A 19,531-nucleotide genomic window follows, 5' to 3' on the forward strand; every position below is an offset into this window, starting at 1 on the left:
AGCCTGAACTCGGAGTTTGAGCTCTTCACCAGCCCGGCTGCCTGACCTTGGACATCACATCACCTGCTCCGAGCCTCAGTTTCCCCATCTGCAAAATGGGGCAAGAATGTGGCCTCTGTGGGCTTGTGACAGAGATGAAGCTGGGTAAGGAGGTCCCAGGTCAAGCCACAGCCAGCCCCTGTCCTCCTGAAGGGAGGGCTGGACCCTCTGGCAGCTGTCCAGGGGCAGGCCAGCACAGACCAGGGCTACAGAGTCTTAGAGCTGCTTGTCGGAGTGAGACCTGTACATCCAGAGGTCTCCCCTATGTCCGGGGGTGCCCTGGGCTGGTCATGCCGCTCAGGTACCTGGAAGTTGCTATTTAAATCCCAAGTTCCCTTCCCACAATAGCTGGCTTGGAGATCTCTACACACCTCCCCCACACGAGTGCAAACAAGCCCTCAGCCCCCCCGGTTCAGCTTCCATGAACCTGCAGCTCAGGCCCAACTTCCAGCTGAGACCAGGATGCCCAAGTTGCCCCAAAGAGCATCTTTATTCGCAGCAAAGGACGTCACCATAGCAACACACTTCAATTCCCTGAGAACTTTTCCCTTATCATTCACTTTCCTAGCTATGTCTTTGCAGAAGGAAAAACAGAAGACAGAACACACCTCACTGGTCAGGTGCGCCGAGCTGGGCTGGTAGGAGACAGGTTCTATGCAGGAGGTGGGCAGGGAGAGGCCAGATACCACGACATATAAATACATAGAGTGTTAGACATTTCCATCAGCTTTAACAACAAAGATTATCCCAAGTTCGGCTGCTGCTTTTTCTGATCCACAGAAAAGATAAAATAGCGCCCTCCCCAACCCCCCGAAAACACAGACAAAAACTCCCTACTTTGTACCCACCCCCTTTCGAAAAAGAAGCACAGTAAAAAATACTGTCACAATATTTACAGACACACCCACTATGGGTGACTTTCTCTCTACTTTGGAGAGGAGATAAGATCCTCAGCTGACTCCCCATCACAAAGGGAAGATGGCTAAGAGAGCGGGAAGACCCCTGCCCGGGATGGTGCCGCACTCCACCCAGCGGCAAGGCCACTGGGGCTGCTGTTCCCCAGGTACCCAGGCCAAAGCTCAGTGGGAGGAGGGGACTCGGGTCACATCCCCCAAACCCAGCTTTCTCGCAGCACTGAGCAGGGTGAGTTGTCCTGGGGGCTCTAAGGAGCCAGGATCCCAGGGGGCAGGCGCCTGCAGCGCTGGGCCTGCGCTCAGCAGGAGGGAAAGGCACCTGCACCTCGCTGCAGAGCAGCCCCTGGTCCCCATGCTGCCCAAAGACCCCAGAATGATAATAAACCTGCCCTCAGAGTGACCTCTGACTCACAAATCCTTCTGGGGTGGAGCATGGAAAGACAGGCGGTGCCTCGCCTGTTCCTCGGCACAGCAGAGCTGCCCAGCAGTCTGCTACACGGATGGGCACACAGTACACACACACACGCACGCACAGCCCTGGGGGAGCCTCGAATGCCAAGGCCAGGGCGGCACAACAGGGGTCCCCGGGCCCTTTGGATACCAGGGGTGCCCGGGGACAGGGTTTCAGCCGTAGCTGCTAGAAGATGGCAGTGTGGGGACACCAGGGTGTGTCCGGATACAGGTGGCAGTGGATGGAGCGGAACCTGTGGGGACAGAGTGGGGGGCTGGTCCGTGTGGGGTGCGGATACCGAGCTCACAGCACCGGGGGCCCTCTTCCACCCAAGCAGGCTCAGGGTCGTACTCTTTCATCACGCTGCTTAGCTGCAGCAGACCCCAAGGGACCCGAGGGGAGCCCCGCCCCCATCTGGGCCTCAGTTTCCTCACCTGGATGGGTCGGCCTCCACTGAGAAGGGCCCCTTAATGTGGACAGCATTCCGCTTGTTTTCAAACATGCCGTAGCTCAAGGTCACCTGCAGGGGGAGGGACAGAGTGACGCTGGGAGGGGTGCCGATGCCACCCCACCCTGCCCCTTCCCTCCTCTCCCAGCCGCTCTCCTCCATCCCCATCCCTTCCTGGCCTGCTAGGCAGCGCACCTGCTCATGGAGCTCGGAGGCGGGGACCTGCTGCAGGTTCTCCAGGTGGGAGTGGAAGAGCCCGCTGCGGATGAGGGGCACGCCCAGCAGAGCCTCCACGATGTAGCCGATGGTACAGTCGTCCGGCAGCCGGATCCGCTCGGCCGTGCTCATGAAGTGGCCTCCGCTGTGGGAGGGCCGGAGGGCCGGAGTGAGCCGAGGCGGGAGCTGGGCAGGAGCCCACCAGGCAGTGTCACCCTGGCCGGGCCCAAGAAGGAGGTGCACGTGCCCGGCCTGTGTCCCTAACGGGCTCTCACGCTGGCAGCTCCCCACCTCCCTGAGCCCCAGGACAGCCCCCTCCTCCGTACCAGCCAGATGATTCTCTGTGAGTTGGGGGTTACCGGACGCAGGAAGGGGTCCTGCCCAACCTGGGTGCTGACCACCCTGGTGGCTGTGGGCAGTGGTGGGACGACTCACCCTGCCAGTACACGTGAGGTTGGGGACACTGGTGCTGGGAAGATGAGTCAAGCCAGGCCCCCAGTGGGGGGACCTTGCGGTCTGGGGCAGCCTCGCCTGTGCCCCAAGGCACCCACTCACCTGGCCCAAGGGCTCATCTTCAGGGCCAGCCCCCGGCTGATGCAGAAGCCAGCCCCGCCGGTGGCAAACCAGAAGTGGACGGGCCGCTGCGGGAGGGGGCATGTGGTGAGGCTCCCAGACCCTTCCCCAGGGCTGCAGGGACACCTCCAGCCCCTCCCCGCTCGGCGTAGGCCTGTGTGGGCGGAACACTCACCACCTTGCTCTCGCTGACCCTCTCTGTGGCCTGGATGGGCCTGTCCAGGCTGGGCTTGCCGAGGTAGATGTCCTGCGTGTGCGGGTAGCTGGCCAGCAGCTTCAGCAAGGCCCGCACGTTCACGTAGTTATCGTCATCCACGTGGCAGAACCACCTGCGGCGAGGCACTGCCATCAGGGGGGCGCGCGGGGGGCGGGGACTGCCAGGGCGGGAGCCAGCCCGAGGAGGGGACGCTCCCGGGCCCCAGCCGACGGCCAGCACTCACTTCCTCCCCGATTCGACGAAGCGGTCATACTCCACGGCCATCTTGCAGGACAGCGCCTGGCGGCTGTGGGCAGCCGAGCAGTTAGTATTGACCACGTTGCCTGCGGACGAGGGGAGGGGCTGTGAATGGGTCCAAGATGGTTCAGCGAGGGCGGCCTGGCCCAGGGTCACACAGCAAGCCCCGTGAGAGCAGAGCAAGAGAGGGTGCGTGGCAGTCTGCCTCGGGGCGCCCTGGGTTCAAGCCGTGCCTACGGTGGCCTCCCCCTCAACCCCTCCCTCGAGCAGGACCCAGGCCCGGCGATCTCACCCCCCAGCCCAACCCCCTCCTAGGCGCCCCGCCCCGCCCCGCCCCTGCCCATTCAGGCGGCTTTTTCCCAGCACCGGCCACCTGTTGCCGCCACACCAGCTCAAAGGGCCCCGGGCGCTGAAAGGGCCTCATTTGCATGAGAATTGGGCGGGGGGGGGGGCGCGAGTGGTGGGGCGGAGCGTTGAGCAAAACCCTTGAGTAAACTGCCCTCCCAGGCCCGTGGCCTCGGTGACCTCTCCAGAGGGGTTTCCTCTGGGCGGGAGCCCCCCCAGCCTCCCCATGTCCAGGGCTCACCCGTGCGCCTTGCCAGGGCTTCATCTTCCCCGTCTGTGAAAATGTACGTCTGCAGGGAGAAATACGGCCTTGAACAGGCAGCTCTGTGCCCCGGCCACCGTGGGGTCCAGGGCTGGGCACCCTGCGGCTTCACAGGGATCCTTCAGTCACACCCATGCCCCACCTTTGAGCCTCAATTTCCCCACATGCAGAGTGGGGCTCAAGTGCCTACCCTGAGTGGAAGTGGGCTGGGGGCCCAGGAAGACCCCACCCCCTACCACCCCACCCCCTACCACCCCACCCCCTACCACCCCACCCCCTACCTCGACAGCTGGGCCCAAGGTCAGCCGGCAGCTGCGCCGGCACGAGCCAGGTGCGGTGCCCCGCCCACCCGCCAGGTAACCTGCTCCGGCTGTCCTGCACACCTGGCGGGGCACACACCCTTACTGACACAGTGCCCAGCCTGTGGGAGGGGCGGAGGGTGGGGGGGGCAGGCGGAGGAGGTCCGCTTTGGGAAGCCAAGTCTCAATCAGTCGGGGACAAAGGCCTCTGCTGGGCGGCCGCCAAGCGCTGGCGGACAAAGGGCCCGGAGGGAGGATGAATCACCAGGCGTTGTCCGCCAGCTTTGTCCTGGGCCGCGCTGCGAGGGGAACTCGGCCGCATTAAGCGGGAGTGGCCGCACAGCCCATTACCATACAGCTGGCCTGGTTAACTGGGCCGGGCTGGGCACAAGGTCCGGCGGGCTGGGGTGTGGCCACAGCCCTGCAGTCCTCCGGGCTGGGCCCTCAACACCGGGGCCTCCCTCGCACCCCTGGCTGCGTGACCAGCCAGTGCAGCCGGTCACCTCTGAGCCAAAACAGCCTCCAGGGTTCTAAGGAGACACGGTCCGCAGGGCTGAGGCGGGAAACCTCACGTGCCCCAGCGCAGGAATCAGTGGCCCCAGCACCCATGCGGCCTAGCAGCCCCGCCTGCTGCGTGCCCTGCTCAAGGCCACATCAGGGCTCCACCTGTGCCAGCACGGGGCCACCGCTGCCGGGATCGCTCCGCGGAAGGGGGGGGGCCAGGAGCTGCCAGCGCCCGCCTGGGCCCGTCGGCACACGGGAAGGAATGTTCCTTTTCCTCTGCCCGGCCCGCCCAGCGCGTGCCACCCAGCACACCCGGGCGTGGCTGAGTGCAAAGCCCAGGCCCGGTGGAGGGTGCTGGGAGCACGGGCAGTGGGAGACCCCCCACCTCCGTGCCCACCAAGCCTCGGTTTCCTTCTGTGTACAAACGGGTGCAAGGGAGGGGCCGGCGTGTGCAGGCCTGGCATACAGCACGAACCCAGAGACCTGGCGCACTCACCTGCGGTGCCCACCCTCAACTGGCAGCTCCAGCTCCTTGCCCAGCCTGAGCCCAGACCCGGGCACACTCTCAGTGAGGTCACAAGCTGGCTGGGCCTAGAGAGAGCTAAGGGAGGTGGCAGGCTCCTTCTACACCCTCTCCACGCACGCACCCCCTCCTTCCAGAGCAGACACCCCAGGGCAGCCCGCACGCACAGACTCGCATCCAGCGCCCCCGCCCCCCAGCATCTCAGCCCAGGAATGCCGTGGGAGGACGAGGCCGGCCCGTGCAGACGCGCCGTTGCCGCCACTGGATTAAAAGGAAAATGCTTTCTTAATGAGATCAAGGGAGGCCTGTTCTCCTGAGCGCTTGGTGGTGCCCTAAAAACCCAGCCCAAGGCTACGGAGATTAAAGTCACCTTTGTTCAGCGGGGAGTGCTTGGAGGCGTGAGGTGTGGGGTGTGCGGGTGCCGGGCCTCCGGTCTCCCCACATCAGAGCAATCAGGAGGGGAGGGGATGGGCTGCCCGGCCGCGGGCCTCACCCACTGCTCAGAGCCTCATTTTCCGCCCTCCGTGCAATGGGCGGAACCAGAGTTCACGGGTGCCCAGAGCAGAGTGCTCCGACGCGTTCTCTTCTTTCATCTCCCTAATGGCCCTGGGAGGAGGGCACCATTACGACCCGAGTGTACAAGTGGGGAAACTGAGGCCCAGAGAGGGGCAGCCCCCAGTCTGCGGTCACACCCCGGGGCAGAGGCTGTGCTGGTCCACCCCAGCCACGCCTTCCAGGGACCAAGACACACACCCCTCCCCCTCCCCCCCCCCACCCAGACCCCTCCCCACTTCCCCAGAAACGACAGGGCTGGAGGAGGAAGAGTTGGGCAGCGAGGGCCGCAGGGCTGGCTGTGGGTGGGCGGGGGGACACCCACAGGAAGCGGCATTGTTCCTGGAGCTGCGATTCAAAGAAACACAGGATGCCAAGCTCTCCCCCCAACAATTGTGGCTGCCGCGGTGGCAGCCGCTGCAGCCTGGCCCACTCCGGGAGGGATGGGGGAGGAAAGTGTGGGCCAAAGGCCCAGCCCCTCATCCTGGACTTCAAGGCCCGTCACAGTGTGGTCTCTATTGACCACCCCCACCCAAGTCACTCCAACTGCTGGAAGTTTCTTGCACACCCCTCATGCTTGTGCTCAAGATGCCCAGTTGCCCTTTCAGGGCATTTTCTCCTCTCAGTCTAGCTCAAATGGCGCCTCCTCCAGGAAGTCCCTCCCTCCCCAACACGGGTCAGATGCCCACTTTCAGCTCACACAGCCTCTCTGGGTTTCCCCCGCTGCGGCCCTGACTTCCTTGAGTCTCCCCCATCAGACTGGGTCTGAATCACCCCTCACAGGGCTGGGAAAGGAGGTCTCTCTGTTGAAACAGTTTCAAGGACCCCTCCCCCACAGGACACCATAAGAGGGGTTCCTGCTTGCTGTGACACATGAACCGATTGTTGGGGACAGATTCGGCCTCTCCTGGGTGGGGGGCCTAGTGTGAGAAGGAAACCCAAGTGGCCCCTCAACGGGGAGCAAAGGGTCCAGGGGAGGGACGGCCTCCACCCCGACTCTGAGTACTCCCTGGGCTCATTCCCTACATCTCTAGGCTTTGCCAGTCCTCTTTTACGACACCCTACTGGAAGGGCAATGCTTTCCCTGTTTCAGAGATGAGGAAACTGAGGGTCAGAGAGGCCCTTGGTCTTGCCCAAGGTCACCTAGCTTGGCTGGGACTGGTACCTGAGACCCCCCTGACCATATTCCCTCCACTGCAGAAAGCCCCCAAAGTCCAAGACGAGGGGTGCTCAGAGCTGGTGGCAGCCCAGAGGGGGCTGAACACTGCCAAAGGTCACACAGCAGGGAGGCAGAGTCCTGGGGGATGGTGCCCCACAGGGCTGTCACTCAGGGATGTGGGGGACCCCACAGGCCCTCATCACCAGGCAACCTGAGTGGCCAGCACGCCGGCGGCGTTCCCATGGAGCACATAGCTGCACACAGAGGCCGGACGCCTTTCTCCACTGGAGAAAGGGGCTTTGTTACCTTGCCCAAGCGGCCGGCGTGAGAGCCGCCCGGCGCTGGGAATCCTAACAGCCCAGCAGCCGAACAAAACCCGCAGCCCCCGCCGCCCCCCCCGCCGGGCTGCTGAGCCCCTGCGAAAGGGACGCTGTGTTCCCAGGGCCCCCTCCCCACGCTTGGACCACAGAAGACCCTGCACCCCCAGGCCCCATCGGGACCCCATCACGGCCCTGCCCCAAAACAGGGCTCAGCCAGGCCAGAAGGCCCCCAGACCTCGAGGGCTGACACAGGGAGGAAGTGGTGTGGGCTCTTCTCTGAGCCCCCAGCCCGGTCAAGGTCCTTCACCCTCATCCCAGATACCCAGTTTGTCCCTTGAGTTTCCCAGCTCAGGGATATCCCCCCCCACCCCCCACCCCCACAGGGCTCACATTCTGCCCTCGTCCTGCCCCAGCCCAGCCGTCGTGCTGCAGCCTGGAGGGAGATTTTCAAAGTGGGGTGTGTCTTTATTATGTGTGTGGAGGAAGTCGATGCTCAGCTAGGATGTACTGAGCACAAGGTTCCAGGCTCCAGAGACTTCTGCACTGTGGAGAGAGGACCGCCGAACAGACTCTGAAACCCAGCGCTCTCTTTTTTTTGAGATGGACAACCCAGGGCCCACTAACGCCCACCCCCAACTTCAGAATATTTTCTACAGTGACTTGTCCCATTGCAAAGACTGGGATGCGCCTGGCCCTGAGCCCAGGGGTCCTAACCCCCCACTCCGCCTCTAAGGAAAGAGTCTTCTTCCCAGGGAAGGGCATGAGCCCAGGGTGACGCCCATGCAGAATCTGCCTTGGGGAGGTTTGGGGACAGTAATGCCCCGTTAATGAGTTCCAGTGTCTGAGGGGCAAGAAGCATCGCAGGGCGCCAACCCCAGGCGCTGGTGGCTGGTGTGGGGTCAGTGCAGGCCACCCAGGGCCCTGGAAGTTGGCTGGGGATGGGTCCCCAGCACACAGTTCCACAACCGTAGGGGGAGAGTGGCCCCACCAGGAACACTGGGCTGGAAGGGGGCAGACCGGCATCACTCCCCCTGATACTCCCAGTGGCTGTACAGAGGTGCAGCCTGGCGCCCATCGGATGCTGCCACCAGCTGGACAAGAGGGCACCTTCTCCCCTGCCCACTTGCCCAAGCTGCGGGGGCTCACCATCTCCTTGTGGCGCGAGATCCACGTCTCCAGCAGCAAGTCGAGGCGCGCGCGGTGAAACTTTTTGGTGGTCTTGACCGCGATGAAGACGTCGTGCGGCGTGAGTGGCTCGGCCGGGGGCCGCGGATGGCCGTCTGCGGGGCGGGGGACGCTGCCGGGCGGTGGGCCCGCGTCTCTACGAGAGCGGGTCAGCAGGCTGAAGTACTCAGACAGACTGTGCACCTCGCGGACTAGCACCCCGGGTGCCGCCGCCGCCTCCAGCCCAGGAGCTGGGGCCGCCCCCGAGGGGCCCGCCAGGCTGCGCAGCGCGCGCCGACCGCGCTCAGCGGGCACCGGGGGCGGCGGAGGGTCGGCCGTGAGCACCAACAGGCAGGCGAGCAGCGCGCCCGCCAGCGCCAGCAGCAGGCGACGGCCGCAGCGCTTGAGCATGGTGGGGTGGCGGCCGCACGGTGCGCCCAGCCCCGCGCGCCCTGCCCGGTGCGCCCTGCCCCTCACTCCGGCGCCGACGATCTGGGGTCCCGCCGCAGGTCCAGCAATGCACCGCCCGCGCCCCGCGCTCTTAAACCGCCCAAGCCTGGCCCCGCCCCCGGGGGCGGGGCCCTCTGGGAGGCCCCGCCTTCAGCACGAGCTCACTGGCTCCCGGGCCCTGGGGCGGGGCCTCTCCAGGTTGCCCCAGATGCTCTGCAGAGCCCACGTGGGGCCGCGGCGGGGGTCTGGGAACTGCCGAGCGGGCGTCTTGGGCTCCCGCCCCCGGTCCGCACGTGCACGCCCCGCCCCGCCCCGCCCGGATCGCCCCGGCGGGCAGCGGGGCGGCGTGGGGATGTAGGTCCGCCCCGCCCCAGTGGCCCTGAAGGGGAAACCCAGGCTGGCCAGCGCCGGCTGGAGATATACCCGGCGTCTGACATGCGGAGGGGCGCGCCCTCGGCGCTGTGACGGGGATTCTGGGACAGGGACTTCGGGCTCAATCGTCCCGCGGGGGACGTCCTTCCTTCCTCGCTCCACACTTCCCCTCCCCGAGCCCGGCTTCCTGCCCTAGGGACGGCGCAGGCCTTGTAACAGGGCTGGTGCCTGGGTGGACCTGCCCGCTCGGTCCAGAGTACCCTTTATTAATATCGAGGAGGTGCTTAGCCACCTGAGCCACAGGTAGGAACACGAGGTTCCAGCGAGAAAGCACCTTACCAAATTCCATCCCTAGCCCGCGAGCTAATTTCCTCGTCTCTGCCCAACGTCGGAGGGCAGAGGATTGGTTCCCCGAAATCCTCGGGCGCCCCGTGGCGCCCCGAGAAGAAACCGAGATCGCCCCTCCCCGCGCGGGATGAAAGGCCGCCTTCTGTCCCATTTGGTCCCTCTGCTCTCGGGCCAGATGTGGCCCAGCTGTGCCCCCGCCCCGCCTCCCCGGCACACGGCGGCTTCCACCCCCGGCCCTTCCCACGGGCTGGGCCAGCCCACCGCACGAGCAGGGGCAGCAGGAATGTGCGCCGACAGCCTGGGTTGAGGGTTAGGGACGAGGGGCGAGGAAGTGGCCAAGGGCTCCCCGTGGCGAAATCAAAGTCTGAGTCGCCCGCCCGCAGCATCTTCCGGAAGCGCGGCTAGGGGCGGCTCTCCGCTTGGCTGCCTCCTTCCCCTCCCTCCTCAGTTCCTCCGCATCCCCTCCTAAGGAGGCCCTAGGCGACCACCGCGGCTAAACTGGTCCCCCCCTTAGCGCTCACTCTGCCCGCTGGTACCCCTTCATGGTCCCTTTCCCTCCACTTGAATGTCAACTGCGGAGAACAGGGCCTGGAACGTAGCAGGTGCTCTATAAAGATCTGCTGTGTAAATGTCTGGCCCGGGTTCCAGACTCTCGCCTGGCGCATTTGTTCTCAGGGCCCTGGGGCCCTACCCCTTGCCCCTCTGGGATGGGGTGCGGTGGAGGATGGGAGTTCCCAGGCCTCTTCCTGTACCCACCCCCAAGGTAATTAGCAGGCGCCACCTCAGGCAGGCAGATGCCTGAGCAGATGGTGCTGGCTGTGCCCAAGTGACGAGACTCCCATGGAGTCACCTCCTGCCATAAACCCCTCCCCCATCGGCCAGAGCCCCGCCTGGGAGCCTCTAGTCGGCTGGGGGGAAATGGACCCGATGGCGCGGTGGGCCACCCCCAAACAGTCAGCTGAGCCCCAGCACAGCTCCACCCTCCTGTCTGAAGGGTCTCTGTGCCCCATTTCCCTCGCCCCACCACCGATGCTTATCTATCCCAATTCTGGGCTATTTTGAGAGGCAGCCTCCTCCACGACCTTCCTCTCCACCCTGGTCTCCCTGCCCCCAGTCTACCTGCTCTATTGATTCTCCACTCAGAAACCACACAGCTTAATCAGACCCCCACGCCCCTGACACACACACACACACACACTCACAGGTCAAAATCTTTGATGGTTTCCCATGGCCCCTGAGTTCAAGTCCTACCCTCGTGTCCACGTACCTCCCAAATGGGTCCCAGCTCCATTTCTTGCTACTCCCTGCAATGCCTCCCCGTTCTCTAACAGCCCCCAAACCGTCAAGCCCCCAAATCTTTGCATGAACTGTGCGCGTACCTGGGATTCCGTCAGTGGCGCCCATATTAAGTGGCACCCACTAGGGGCTGGGCATTCTGCAAGAGGTAGGAGGGACAGCAGCGTGAAGCCATGCCACCCCACACTCCCACCTGAGGAGGTTCTGTGAGCCAACCCCTCCATGGCCCCTCCCCAAGGGGCGGGACCCCCTGCTCCGCACCCCAGAGCATCCCTGCTTTCTCCCCGGGTTCGTGCTACATGGTCCTGGCTGCTGTGCCTTTGACACGCCAGACAGCAGACGTGATGTGCCCATTGTACAGAAAGCAAGTTGAGGCTGCATTGTACTCGGGGAGCAAGGAGGAGGAACAACTGTAGAGAGGGGCAGCGGCCCAGCCTGGCAGGGGCACGGTGTAGAGGCCGGCAGGAGGTTTTCTGCACCTCTCTGCAGCCAGGCTTGGTGGGAGTCCGGGGACCTGGGTGTGAGTTCCTGTCTGGGAACAGCAGGACAAAGCTTTGCAGCATTCTTGTGGGGGCCATGGGCTTTGGCAAGAGTGATTCAATTTCTTTGCTGTCAGGAGAATGGAATTTCGTGGTGACTCCTTGAGGTCTGAAAACTGTAGGGGGGTGGCGGCCTAGCCACCCCCGCCCCCTTCCCTAGGCTCAGCTCCAGCTTGAGGCACTCCCCTCCCCTGCCCTCACCCTAGACCCAAAGGCTCCCTCCAGGGACCCATTGGGCCAAACAGCTCTGAGGAGGGGGGGTGGTGAGAGGAGGAGGTGCTGGGCCCAGGACAGGAAATGGGGACCCAGGGAAGGGATGGGGAGGGCTGAGCAGGTTGGCAGGAAACCCCCCGAGGCCTTAGGGTCCTTGGGAAGGGGGGTGGGGGAGAGGCTGTGTCGGGGTCCTCCCCAGGTGTGGGACACAGCCCCGGGGCTTATCACCTTGGACCTGGAACATTCCTCCTCTGAGCCTCAGTTGCACCACCCATAACACGAGGACACCATTGTCGTTCATCTTAGAAGGTGCCGACGGTAAGTCAGCCGAGCAGGCGGTCTGGCCCTCTGGCTCGGGGACACGGGTGTGTGCGCCTCTTAGGCGGCCGACCTCCGCTCAGCATGGCACGGCCCCTCCACCAGCCCCCGAGTGGGGCTCCTGGGCAGCCGGGTGGCAGAATGGCTTGAGAACTGCCGAACGAGGCTGGGTGGAGAGGTGGCCGAGGACAGTAGGCCCACATGACCAGCGAGGACCCAGGGGACTCTCCTTGCCTCCCTGTCAGCTCAGAGGAGGTGTTGTGTGCCCGTCCGAGCTCAGGCCCCCTTTCCCGGATGGGGCTCATCCTGGGGCCTCCCGCAAATGGAATCAGCCCCAGCGGGTTCTAGAAGCCCCTTCCCCACCGGCTCCTGGAGCCTTGGGGCTGGCCTCCCCTGAGTGTCTCTTTCCCGGGAAGATCCAGGAGACATAATGGGTGACCCATTAACTCGAAGCGGGTCATCCAAGGCAGTCCTGCTCGGTGTCCCGGGAACAGCCTTTCCCAACCCAGCAGCAGAGTCCAGAGAGGGAAGGAAGGCACAGTCCCCACCCCCACGAGGTGGTGGCCGGCAGGTGGAGCCGGGCAGGGGCCTCACGCTGCCCCACCTGACACAGACATGAGAAGCCTCAAGGCTGCCGTCAGGGCGTCCGAGGAAAAGTGACAGCGTGGGAGCCCCAGATGCCAGGGTGCCCGCGGGCTTCCTAAGGGGCAGTGAGTGGCATGCCCGCGGTGGCCCAGAAGCTTCTGGACGCAGAGTCGGTGCTGGCAGAAGGGGAGGCAATGTGGAGGGTTTGGCTTAGAAGCTCAGCGCAGAAGGGAGGGGCCACAGCAGGCGACGGCAGCTGATGGTCTGGGTGGCAGCGCACCCGTGAGAACAGACAGCCTACAGCTGCAAGTGAGCACCCGGCCCAGTTCCCCCTGCCTGCCGGCTCGCTCTGCCTGCAGCCCCTCACCCCCGGCCCACGCTCTGTGTGGTCTTGGGCCAGTTCCCTTCTCTCTGTAGGTCTCAGGATTTTACAATCCTGAGATATCTGTAGTAAGGATATAGCTGGTACCTGCCCCGCCCTGCCAACCCTGGGCTGGCTGGGGGCTGGTACTCTGCAGACGGATAGCACCAATGAGCACTGGTGGCTTCTGGCCCTTTGGCCTGAACCTTGGGGCCTGGTGTGGTCAGAACAGCCAGGCCGACTTGGCCTGGAGGGCTGAACAAGTCTTCGGGGAGTGTGGACGGACGGATGGATGAGGACATACAGAGACTCAAGAGAGCGCTTCTTCCCCCCCAGCCCCCTCCCGCTCAGGGGAACATGGGTCTCAGAGTGAAAGGAGGCCTAGCACGGCTGCCCACTGAACTCTGAGCTGGCAGTGGGGATGGGGCCTCAGGGCAGAGCTGACCCCCATGAAAATGACCGCATGCTACGTGTCTGCCCTGCACTGGGAAATGGGCATTTCCCACTGTGCCGCCTCAGGAAGGCCTCAAAAGTTCCCACTCAAACCATTGGTCTTACACGTGGGACACAGGGGTCCAGAGAGGGGAAAAAGGATGCCCTTGACCCCACGGGAAGGTCAGGGTGTCTCAGCCCCGGGACCAGGGTTTGCGCACACAGTGAGGGCGGCAGGCCTAGAGCTGGCAGCTGTGTTTCTTCCTGGTGGCTATGCTGGGGCCATCTGGGCCGCGGGGCTGGACGGAGCTAATCTGATTTGCAGCCCCCAGTGGCAGAGCCCCACCGCCAGAACCCATTACTGACGTCCTGCGGGGGCCAGACTCCCACCAGGGAGACACCAGAGCCCCTGTGCCCCAGCTGGCCCTCGTCTTCCCAAGAATGGCTAGCTTGTGCTGGGCAGGGCTGAGCCGTGGCTGTGCTGGTGCCTGCCAGGCTCCAGGCTCGATCCCCTGCCTCAGTCATGACCCTGTGCCCAAGTGGTTGGGACCAGACCCCAGGAGCAGTGGGAGGAGGGGCTCCGGGCCGGATGGGGTAGCGGGGGTCAGAGTCTTGGCTCCCGGGGAGCCCCGCTTCCTGCGTGAGCCTGAACTTGCCTCTGTCTCCCTGACCTCAGGTCCCTCCTCCATCTGGAACACGGGATGGCGTTGTCCTCCCTGTTGCTCACCGGCATGGGGGAGGACGTGGCATCCCTTGATATTCTGGGCTGCCCTGGAAGCTTGGGGGGAGGTACACGCCCAGGAGCGGCAGTCACAGCCCCAGAGAGATACGCCACCACCGTGGACCCATCCACCCATCTGTCTGTCTGTCCATCCAGCTGTCCGTTCACCCACCCATCCAGTAGCATCCCTGGGCGTTCTCCATTCCCAGCTCTGGCTCCAGGGGAGTGTAGGAGGTGACTCAGACACAGCCCCTGGTTCCAGGGGGCTCACAGCCTCCTGGGGAGGATTCTTCCAGCACCCAGATGTTCCCCAAACAGGCAGAGGGTGGTAGGGGCTGGAAGATGGGTCAAGTCCAAGTGTGCCAGGGGCCTGGGCAAGGGAGAATCCACCTTGTGCCACGGCTGGGGGTACAAGGCTTCAGGAGAGGCTTCCAGGAAAGGATGGTGACTGTCACCCTGTAGCTTGAAGGTTTGGGCAGGCGGAGGTGAATGGGAAGGCAGTCGCGGGTGACTGGAGAGGTTGTGTGTTTCGATGGGGGTGTGGGGAGAGCAGTAGTGGGAGTTGAGGCTGGAGAGGGGTGAACAGGAGCCTCAGGACCCAGGCTCAGGAGGTCAGGCTGGTGAGGGGCTGGGGAGGGGCTGGGGAGGGGCTGGGGAGGCACTGGGGAGCCTCAGAAGTTTTGTGAGCGAGAGGGGCGTGGTCTAGGTTGCTTTATCAAAGGAGGAGAAGCAACCCGCCGTTCAGCTCAATCACCAGAAGTCAACCCTGAGCCTCCCTATCTGTCTGTCTGTCCCTCTGGGCCTTGTGTCCTTGCGGCCAGAGAGCGAGGAAGCTGGGAGGGGTCTGGAGGCAACGTCGGCCTTCGTGCTCCCTCCTCCCTTCCTTGGGAGCCTGTGCCAACAGTAACGCCGAGTCTGGGGAGGATTTTCGGAAGAGGGCGGGGCGAGGTTGCTTGGAGGTGAGTGGACCCTGGTGGGAAGGGAGGCGGGAGGCCAGGGGGACCAGACAAAGACTGGGCTGAGGCCAGCATCAGAGGGAGGCCCAGGCCTCTGCGGCTCTGCCCTCCCTCTGCAACCCCAGTTTAGCTGTCTGTACACTGTCTGCAGGGCTTGCCCCTGGGTTCTCAACTAGGGGTGGTTTTGGCCCCCGGGGGTAGTTGGCAATGCCTGGAGACAGTTTTGGTTGTCACACCTCTGGGGTCAGGCGGCACTAGTGGAGCTCGTCAGTAGACGCTAGGGATGATACTAAACGTCCTACTACATGCCAGACAGGCCCTAAACAAAGAATTTTCCAGCCCACAGTGCCAAGAGGCTGAGGGGGAGCAATCGCTAGTGAAATGACAGGTCTCTCTCCAGGCTCGGGCCCCCGCGGGGCGCTCGGGCGGGCTCTCCCGCCAGGCCTGGGGTCCGCCCCGGGTGGCATGTGCCCGGCAGTGGGGCTTCAAGGAGCAACTTGCTCCCCCTTTGCCTGCGGGAGGTTATGTGAGGGCAGAGGGTGCGGCAGTCCGGCCGCTGGGACAGTGCGCCCGCCCCGGAGCGGAAGGATTACACAGGGGGCATCCGGTGGAGGCCTGGGCAGGGGTCAGTGGGGCGGGGGGGGGGGGTTGGGGGCGGCCTGGGCTGTGGTGCAGGGCCTGGCGCAGGGAAGGGGGCTCCCTCCCAGCCTTGCCACCCCTCACAGCCTCCAGGTGGCTCCAGCCTCCGGACAGGCCAGGGATGGGGAGCTGGCCGGGAGGGGCCTCCTTGCAAGCTGTTTGCTCAGCCGAGGTTTAATCTCCAAAACAGGAAGGCTCGTATTGACAGAAGCAGCAGGCGGAACTGCCGATGTGTCTGCCAGGTTAAGCTCCTGGGGCCCCGGCTCCTGTGCCCAGGCCGCGGGGGGCTTCTCGCCGACCCTGCCGTCAAGTGCAAATGCTCCCACCCCCGCCCACAGCCCCTCGGCCGTGCCGCCTGCTGCCAACCAGGCCCTGAGGAGAGGGCACCTTGGTCCACCCTGCCAGCTGCGGGGGGGGGTGGGAGCCGGCGGAGGGGGGCAGGCAGGAAAGTGGAGGGGCTGTGGGGTCACAGGCTGCGTAGGGCGTGTCTCCCGGTCTCATTTTGCAAATGAGGAAGCTGAGGCTCAGAAAGGGAAGTGAGCTGACCTGCGTCACACAGTGCTGGGGTGCGGTGGTCTGCCCGGGGCCCCCACCCCAGTTCTAGAGCACGCTCGGGTGTGGTACCGTGGACCACCGCCATCCGACAAGCAGGAAAGGAGGGCCTGATCAGTGCCCGGAGCGCCCTCCGGTCCGACACCCCCTCCCTGGTGCACCCGGAGAGGAGGGTCTGGCTCCCGGCTTGGCACAGCTGCAGTGACCATGAATGTTTGCCAAGCAACCGCTGCGGACGTCAGGGATCTCCCCACTGCAGCCGCGGGAAGGAGCGAGCCCGTAGGTGGCCCACGGGCAACCTCTGGGGTCGGCTGGAGGGCCACTCAGCTTGACAGTGATGTCAGCCCTGCAAAGGCCCCGTGGCCCCTTTCTCCTCTCAAGCACCTGACTCGGTTGGACCGAAGTTCGGGGGCAGGGCTGAAGCCAGCCCACCCTGTGGACCACGTGGCAGAGCCCACGCACCTCTCCGGCCCAGTTTCCCGGGCCACCTGGGGTGGGAGGTGGATCTAATTCCAGGCCAGTCCCAAGCCCCAGATGCTCAGGTCCTCGCCCGGCGCTGGAGCAGCGCGGAGCTGGCAGCGTGGCCTTGGGTGGCCCCTGAACCCTAGAAGTGGCGCTCTGGCCCGACACCCTCCTTGGTTCCCCATTCACTGCCCTCTCGGGAGGGCCGGCCTGCCCCCCACACACCCCGGGGCTCAGCCAACCCACGTTCCTCCCGCTTTCCCAGCCGGCACATTTGCCTGTGTCCCACCCCACCTCCAGCTCAGCCTCCCTGCTCAGCTGCCCCCTCCTTGGGGAACTCTTCCAGGTTTACTCCCTCCTTGTCGATCCTGGGTCCCCTCCAGCCCCAGCACACATCCTGGCACCCAGAGTACGTGACAGTGGCAAGGCGACAGAGCTGGGTTTGCTGGGTGTACCAAGAGCTAGAAGAGCCTGAAAGAGCTAAGTCTCATTTCACAGGTGGGGAGACGGAGGCCCTGAGAGTCACAGAGCAGTCAGCTCGCACCTGCAGCCACCCTTAGAGTGAGCATCTGTGGGCTTCACTTCCTGTGTGTCTCCTGCACCCCAGGAAATCCTGCAGTCCTGGGGGCTGAGGCTCCAGGGCCCCCTCCCCTGCACGGGTCTACAGGAGGCCCCAGTACTCAGAGCACAGACAGGGTGGCAGTGGTGAACGGAACTTGGTCAGAGACGGTTTGAGACGCTGCTCCCAGAAGGAGCTCCTGGCCAGGCCTGACTCTCCCTGGCTGCCCCTGGGTAGTCCTGTCCCGCCAGGAGACCGAATAGGAGGTGGACATACCCAGGCCCGCGCTGCTGGCTGGCCTGGCCCAGGAGGTGCGGGGGCAGGTGGCCTGAGCTATGCCCAGACCCAGGCCCCAGACCCCCGGCCTGCAGCATAGCCCAGGGGCACCCCTCTTGGTGGGACAAGGGAGGGTCCCCAGCCTTGGCTCTGTCCCCAACCCAGTGTGGGGTCTTAGGCAGGTGGCTTCTCTCTCTTCTCAGCTGGCTGCCGAACTAGAGCCCCTCCTTGGTGATCTGAGGCCAGTCCCCTGCCCCGGCAGGGCTGGGTGCCCTGGGGCAGATCTTCTTCAGGCCTAGAGCATCCTCAGGGATTGGCTGCGCCTGGTGGGGGGGTGCCACCCCCCACCTCTGCCCTGTCCCTGCCTGCCATTGCTGTCACTCTATCCCAGCGACCCAGTTTTTCTCCCCGTCTATGCGGGAGGGGCGGGGGACCCTGGGGGGGCAGTGTCCCCCTTTGAGGCGAGGGCAGCGGTGGATCAGGTGTCCCGGGCGGGGCCGTCTGCTGGCTCAGGGCAGGGGCCACGGCTTTCAGGTCTTCAATAGGCTGAGATTAGGTTCCGTCCCCTGGGGGCGGGGGACCCGGTTGTGTGGCCATTGTGACAGCGTGGGAACCGCAGCATCCTGGACCAGACAGGGATGTGCCGCCCTGCCCACGGGAGCCTGGCCTGGGGGCTGACTGGGCATCCTCCAGGGTAGGAGCACACGCCGGCACATACACACATGTACACACAGCCCTGCGTCAACACAGGGGCTCGGGGAAACACGGCCCCAGCCACGCAGGCCGAGATGTGTACACACTGGGTCCTTAGAAGCTTAGGGCCACTGCACGGGAAAAGGTGCTTCTTCTCTGCAGCTTGGGGAGCAGAGCAGTCGTTTATCCTTGCTCAGTGCACGACCGCACACACGTGCACAGCCGCCGTGGCACTGTCCCCAGGCCCTCCCTACCTCTCCCAAGGCTCTCTTCAGCCTCTTCTCGCCCGATGTCCTCCCCCAGCCCCCTGCTCAGACTGCAAGGCTCATCCTTGGCTGACACAGTCACGGGTCAGTCCCTGCTGGTGGTGAGGAGGAAGCAGGAGCCCACAGGCTGACAGACCCAGGCCCTAACTGCAAGGCCTCGTGCTTCCCCCTTGAAGAATCAAGCGTGGGGATGAGCGGGGCCGAAGTGAGTGGGATGCCTCTGCCGCCGGGCCCAGACGCGCCGCACCTCCGTCCCCACCACCCTGCCCCAGCTGCGGTCCTGAGGACCTGCTCTTCAGGGCCACGGTGCACAGTTTGGCAGAGAGAGGCCCAGCTGTACTCCTGAGTGCCCCAGACACACGTGTGCCGATGTGTGCGTGCCTTCACACGTGCGGTGGGCCTGTGTGCGCTGGCTGGGGGTGGGAGCCGTGGAGGCTCCAGGTTTGCACGTGCCAGCTGGCCAGCGTATGGCCGGGCACGGGGGACACGTGTGTCTGCGTGTACACGCGCCCAGAGCTGGCCCCGGCGGCCTGCGTGGCCTCCTTCCTCCGGCGCAGCTGCAGACTCGGGAAGGAGGAGACGGGCTCGGCTGGCCTCAGCCGTGTTCCCCAGAGAGGTGGCCGGGGCAAGGTGGGAGGCCGAGGCCAGGCCAGAGTGCCGGGCAGGGGCCGGGGCTGGGGTGTGGCCTGCGCCACGTGCTTCCTGTCCTGCCGGTGGCGACGGCTTTGGACGGAAGGTTGGCCCCCATCAGGAAGGCGCTGCCTGGAGAAGTGGGGCTTCTGGAGGCTGAGTCAGCTTCCCCCAGAGTTCATCCGAATCCTCTACCATTTCTTCCTCCAGGCTGTCACCCAGCTGCCTTGTCCCAGGGCGAGTGGGGAGACTCCTTCATCTGCCCTGGGGGCCTGAGTGCGGTACCTCAGGGCAGGCGGACACTCGGCCCTCTCGACGTCCCCCCAGCACCTCCTGGGCTGAACCGCTGCTTCCCTGAGAGCCCGGGGACCCCAGGAGACATACTCCCCGAGTTCTTGCCCTAAGGAGTGGTCGGGGACCCCGAGACAGGCAGAATTTGCTTATGGGCACGCAGCAGCTCTGGAAGGATGCAGCTGGACCCTGGGGAGCCCACCTCCCAGCTCAGGACCCTTGGGACGGTGGCAGTCACACTTGTACCTGGACGGCTGATCCCAGATCACCCTACAGCCCACGTGAGCTGAAAACCCAAGCCAGGGTTCAGGGGTCTGTGGAGCAGCCCTTCATGTCCATGGAAGGTGTC

At 64.6% G+C, this 19,531-nt stretch overlaps 1 protein-coding gene across 1 annotated transcript; it reads right to left on the reverse strand.

Moving 5' to 3' along the window:
• Positions 1 to 510: 510 nt before the first annotated feature.
• On the reverse strand, positions 511 to 8,744 carry LFNG (LFNG O-fucosylpeptide 3-beta-N-acetylglucosaminyltransferase). Its single transcript, XM_004268973.4, has 8 exons — positions 8,206 to 8,744; positions 3,682 to 3,730; positions 3,082 to 3,181; positions 2,817 to 2,970; positions 2,624 to 2,709; positions 2,048 to 2,213; positions 1,839 to 1,924; positions 511 to 1,657 (listed from the first exon to the last, which is right to left on the reverse strand). The coding sequence occupies exons 1-8, from the start codon at positions 8,632 to 8,634 to the stop codon at positions 1,591 to 1,593; spliced, it is 1,137 nt and encodes a 378-aa protein (XP_004269021.2). The 5' UTR covers positions 8,635 to 8,744; the 3' UTR covers positions 511 to 1,590.
• Between the last annotated feature and the right edge of the window lie 10,787 nt (positions 8,745 to 19,531).

The sequence above is a fragment of the Orcinus orca genome, chromosome 16 (genome assembly GCF_937001465.1).
Source record: "Orcinus orca chromosome 16, mOrcOrc1.1, whole genome shotgun sequence".
In the NCBI taxonomy this organism is placed as follows: domain Eukaryota; kingdom Metazoa; phylum Chordata; class Mammalia; order Artiodactyla; family Delphinidae; genus Orcinus; species Orcinus orca.